The sequence below is a fragment of the Etheostoma spectabile genome, chromosome 6 (genome assembly GCF_008692095.1).
Source record: "Etheostoma spectabile isolate EspeVRDwgs_2016 chromosome 6, UIUC_Espe_1.0, whole genome shotgun sequence".
Classification (NCBI taxonomy): Eukaryota; Metazoa; Chordata; class Actinopteri; order Perciformes; family Percidae; genus Etheostoma; species Etheostoma spectabile.
The window spans coordinates 20719688-20725073 of record NC_045738.1 but is presented as its reverse complement, the minus strand read 5'-3'; the positions used below and the strand labels follow the sequence as shown (position 1 = coordinate 20725073).

Here is a 5386-nt window from a genome sequence, read left to right as displayed (position 1 = left end):
ATTGATCAAAATAATCGTGATTATCATTTTGGCCATAATTGTGCAGCCCTACCCTACAGCATGTTTGTGTTTTGTCTCTTCAGATTGCTTCAGAGCAAACCAGAGGCTGTGCGGAAGGCTCTGTCTGAAAACAGTGTACTTAAAAACATCAACTTCAATGAGAAGTTCCTGGGAGAAGATAATGTTACAGAGAGTAAGATGGCATTATAATGCTTGTCAAAGAAGTGGTCTCCTCTTAAAAGATGCTGAGTCTTAAAATTGGTTCAAATATACCTTTCAGTTAATAGTATTGAAAGTAATAATCTGTAATGTTTTTACATTTCAATTTGCTACTCCAATGCTGATTAATTGATAAATATTAATTTGTACCTTGTAGTCAGTTCATCAAAGTTTCTATATCTGATGTTCTATACGCTGAGGTGGCTCTTTGCAACAAAAAAGCGTTATTTAAAATTGTTATTAAGGTATAGAGAAAATACTAAAAATAACTTATTCAATTTTAAAAAGGTTGTTGGAATACATTTCTAAAATACTGGTGGCTCTTTAATTGTTTTTACCTTTTCTGTAGTCTACGATCTGCCCCAACGCCCCAATGAAGCTCACATTTTCTATGGAAACATGAGTAAGGTAGTGGTGTCGTTGCTGGGAACTAACACAAAGTGCACAGAGTATGAGCAGAGTGACCACACTGAGCTGCTGACGCCCTCTGCCCAACAAAGTTCAGAGACGAACAGGTACTGTCAGACTTATTTCTAACATACTGTAACAAATCGTGACAACAGAATAAACGCAAATGGGGGATACAAAAGTAGACTAATAGTGTTCATCAGTATTGTAATGAATTTCAGTTGTACACGAATCACATTGATTTAAAAAATGTATGGATAAATACATGTTTTAATGTGCATTCTACCTACACATTGATTTGGTAAAAGCAATACTGTCAGACTATATATCTGTTTATTTTTATAGTGAACACATTTAATTAAAATGCATCTTGTAAGAAAAGATTTATAGTTTTGTTTTGTTTCATTTCCAGTGGTTTGGCAAATGGCAATGTGTCTCTGGATGTGCTGCCAGTAAAAGGTCCCCAAGGTCCAGCCCTGCGAGTGGCAGAGCCCTCTTTAAAGGTACCATAAACCCTCTTTAATGGATTTTAATGGTTTATTGTGTTTAGTGATGAGTTAGTGTTGATTTATTTTGTGCTCTCTCTACTGGATGAGATGAAAACATTTGTTTCACTGGATTTGAAATAAAAGAGTATTTATCTTTCAATGCAAAATGTCTTCTCCCCTCCAGCCTTCAGAGTCACTACATAGGCAGTCTGAGTCCTGGACCATCCATCCAGAACAACTTCTCCTTGCAACTCCCACCATCGGTGAGTAGAATCGAGATTTTAGAAAGCATATGTGAAATTTTATCACTTAAAGCTTTGAATTCCACCACATATTTTGAATATAGTTGATGAAGCAAGACGTCCAAACCATAAGTGAATGACTCTGCAATGACATCTGATTAGTAGTCCGCAGCACACATTTGCTTATGCTGTTATTTTTTTTAGATGGTGCAGCCACCACATGTCAGGTTCAGATCCGGAACAATACATCTAGAGAGCTGAGCTTTGATTTGTCCTGGCCCGCTCACTGCCTCACCATCACCCCTCAGCATGGAGTTATCGAGCCTCAGTAAGAATACACTTGGTTGTTTAGTAAAATATTGGCTATGGTAAAGTAAATGTTGTAATCCTAAAGGGATCGTCTGTCTGTCTGTCTGTCTGTATATATAATTAAATTGTTTCACTTGTGTCATATTTTCTTTAATTAAGGTGCCACTTACAGATTTTGATCAGCCCCAACCCATCACTAGCAACTAAATCTACCCTGCTGCCATGGAGTGGACAGATTTATGTCCAGTGTGACAGTCAACAGAAGGTATGGGACACTTGCAGACATACAGCTTTTCAAACCCCAAGGCAAGTCAATCATGAATCTTGTCTTGGGCTGTGATTAACACAAGATCAATCTGTGCATTGTGACTACTGGTTCAGTTTATTAAGGTCCAGATTCGTGGGGACCTGGCTCTGGATGTGTCTGCAGCCCCAGCAGACAAGACTCTATCAGCCCTGCCTCCTCTGGCAGCCACGCCAGTGTTGCCTGTGGCCAGGCTCACTGCCAAGCCATCACTACCTCTGAAGACCTCACAGGCGCCTCAAACCCTGGTGGAGATCAGCAACAAGACCATCACGTTTCCCTCCACTTCCTCTGGGGAAGCATCAGGTAGCGAGACAACTAACCAAAGGACGGCATTTTCTCTGTTCAACCTAATATATGTCTGTACAATAAATACAGCAGTACATTGTGGTCTAGCCAGCCGTATATTAGTCTAACAGCCTGATAAATCTTTAGTGAAAAATCTTTTCCGTTTTCAAACCAATGGGGTTTAAAGACATACCATCCAGGCAGCATACTGTTTGTGTGTATTCCTGTGGGAGACCTAACTCTCTGTTGCTCCTCTACTTCAGAAGCCCAGCTAGAGGTGCAAAATGGGGAAGTGGAAGTGAGGTGGTACCTGTCATCATTTGCTCCTCCATATGTCAAGGTGCTTTTTTCTTTTCTTTTTTTTTAAAATAATTTTCTTATCTTCTGTCAACACTTTCATTCTGTTTACTGTTCTTGTCTTTTTCCCTCTTTGGCAAACAAATAATTATGTTACTTATATAGCATTATACATTTCATACAGAGTGTAGCTCAAAGTGCTTCACATCAAAAAGTGATTAACCACAAAACAAAATCACACAAATTAAAAGAAGGGCAGACAAGTGTGATAAAACCAATCAATCAAATGACAACAAACAACAGAGGCAGTAAATATCAAGAACCATGAAAGAAAGAAATTCAAAATGATACATGCGAAGGCATAGAAACAATAAAACATGTATACTATGATAATAAAACAAACAAATGACAAACGCAGTGCTGAATAAATATGTTTTCAATTGTTTAAGCTTGCATCTCTTATAGCCTTGTAGCGAATTCCACAGTTTTGGTGCGTAGTTGGAAAAAGGTTGAGTTGTTGGTTTTATTTGGGATAGTTTGCATTTAAAAACCAGTAGCAGTAGAGACTGAAGAATTATAAATCAAAAAATAATTAGTAATGTAAGACAGTCCCAAACCATTAAGCGCCTTATAAACAAGTAAAAGTACTTCTCTTTTGCCTCATGACTCACTCTGGTAATGAGTTTAATTTTTAGGTTCACACTCCAGATGTTTTTGGTTTAATCTTGTTTTGTCTTGTTACTGGTTGTACTGGCCTCACTAAGTGTAGCGCTACTCAGCTATCCAGCAAGCTTACAACCATCAGGCTAGGACGAACAAAGAACGTTGATGCAAGAGATCTTCATTCCTTTTTTCCTTTCCTTTATTTATGCTGTAAAATTAAACACAAATAAAACTACTTTTAGTCCATTTGTCTTATCGTATATGCTACAAAACATACTTGCTAGCTGCGCACATGCAACAAACACAGTCACTGCCAAGAACGAAACAGCTTATACATTTTCCAAACTTTTGAATATAACCTTTGTACTTACAGGCATTGCCTTCGTGTGGGTAGAAAAACATACATTAAGCAAGTGCAAATAACTTGTCCGGAGACAGCAGAACAAATAATCTTGTCGGCAACTACTCTCGTGTGTCTGCAAGGTAAACCGGAAGTATACCGTTAAATTACCCAGCAGTCCACCCTCAATACCCACTACCGTCAGTAGATGGTGCTATAGTATAGCAAATTCTATACGAACTTGTGTAAAGAAACAGAAATAAAATCTTGGTCTGCTCAGACCATGACACTGGCCATTAACTCTGGTCTATTTATTCAATGCTAAAAAGGTGCTGAACAGTTTTTGTTTTTTTTATTGTACTCTGAGCACATGACAATAAAGATATGAATATATCTATCTAAGCCATTTATCAATCAATCAACAGCAGTAACTCAGATCAAGCTGTGGTCCCTTATCTTTCCTCAGGGGGTTGACAACACTGGAGATGTTTTCCGGGCCACTTACACTGCTTTCAGATGCTCCAGGGTCTCAGGCACTCTGGGAGCCCATGAGAAGATACAGGTAGGCACTCACATCCAACTAGAATTGTCAGTGCACCTAACATTCCTTATTACAGGACTGACCAAGGGCAGGTGTGAACATTCAGAGTTTTAGTTCCAGACCAGGTAAATTGTTCACATAAGGCCCAGGTTTTGTAGAATCTGTTGATGGAACGGGGGAGGGTACATCTGATTCATTTATTTTTCTTTTTTTTTTTTTGCTCCCAGATTAACATTCTGCATAATTTCCAGAACCCAGACTGGGAGCTGGTTCCACAAGGGAGGAGCCTGATAGCTGAGAAATAGGACTTAAACCAGCTTAGTGTGATTCCAACTAAATCTTCCAATGTCTGTAACAGGATGGTATGGTCAATAGTGTTGAATGCAGCACTAAGATCTAATAAGACAAGTTTGGAGACAAGTCCTTTGTCAGCAGCAGTTAATAAGTTTAAAGGAAACTACATGTATGTGTGAGTGCTAAAATATGGCTTCTGGAAAGAAAATAAAAGATTAAAATATGAATGACTAAACAGACATTAATGAAGAAGTTCCCCAGCACATTGGCCAGGAGTCATTCTTGATGCCTACTGTCTCAAACATCTCTCAGATAAGGCCGAGGATGATCGGGAATGTCTTGCTGCTTGTCTGCCGAATCTCTGGGATCTCAGTTTTCTTTATTTTCAATAATTTTGCCGTCCATACTTCTATGTGCGCTAACGTTGGCGCCATCAAGCCGCAATGATTTGCCGCAAATGAATGCCAAATCTGTCGTGTCGGCTTAGTGGTGATGGACAAGTGCAACGTACAGTACTGTATATTCCCATCCAATTAGATTGAATTCAGTATTGATGACGGAAACAATAATAACGGTAACTCCAGTGAAATGATTTGAAACTTGTTAGTGAGGACTAGATTTGGACTGTATTGAAAGCTGATTCTGGTTTCGAACTCCGCCCCAGGTGTGTCTGTTAAGACATGGACGGAGAAAACTTTGCTCTAGCTAAGTTTCCATCCACTTGTCAATCAAATTATCTGAAGTTCGGTAAAAAAAACAAAATCATGCGAATAAAGCTGGTGAAACAGGTGAAGAACACAAACAACAAAATCACAAGCTAACTTACTTTAAATGTGCATGAATGATAGATCAATAAAACAACTAGACTCTCTTACAGAAAGCTAGTCTCTTTCTTTTCTCTCACTTTTTTTTCTGTGTGCCATGCGAGCCCGCTCGCGGTTTGAGGCGCTGTGTCCGTGCCATTCTCCGACATGCACTCACAATCACACCTGA

The 5386-nt window shown here is 39.0% G+C and overlaps 1 protein-coding gene across 6 annotated transcripts in view; it reads left to right on the top strand.

The window, feature by feature from the left end:
• The window catches only part of cep192 (centrosomal protein 192), a 132487-nt gene that overhangs the window by 117381 nt on the left and 9720 nt on the right, over positions 1–5386 (top strand). For 5 of the 6 annotated variants that reach the window (XM_032518238.1, XM_032518235.1, XM_032518234.1 and 2 more), the window contains 9 exons: positions 84–193; positions 569–734; positions 1040–1130; positions 1300–1378; positions 1562–1685; positions 1826–1931; positions 2048–2276; positions 2522–2598; positions 4025–4120. In XM_032518238.1, the coding sequence (XP_032374129.1) occupies positions 84–193; positions 569–734; positions 1040–1130; positions 1300–1378; positions 1562–1685; positions 1826–1931; positions 2048–2276; positions 2522–2598; positions 4025–4120 (1078 nt within the window). The remainder of the gene's footprint in view (positions 1–83; positions 194–568; positions 735–1039; positions 1131–1299; positions 1379–1561; positions 1686–1825; positions 1932–2047; positions 2277–2521; positions 2599–4024; positions 4121–5386) is intronic. The other variant, XM_032518236.1, reaches the window with a different exon arrangement.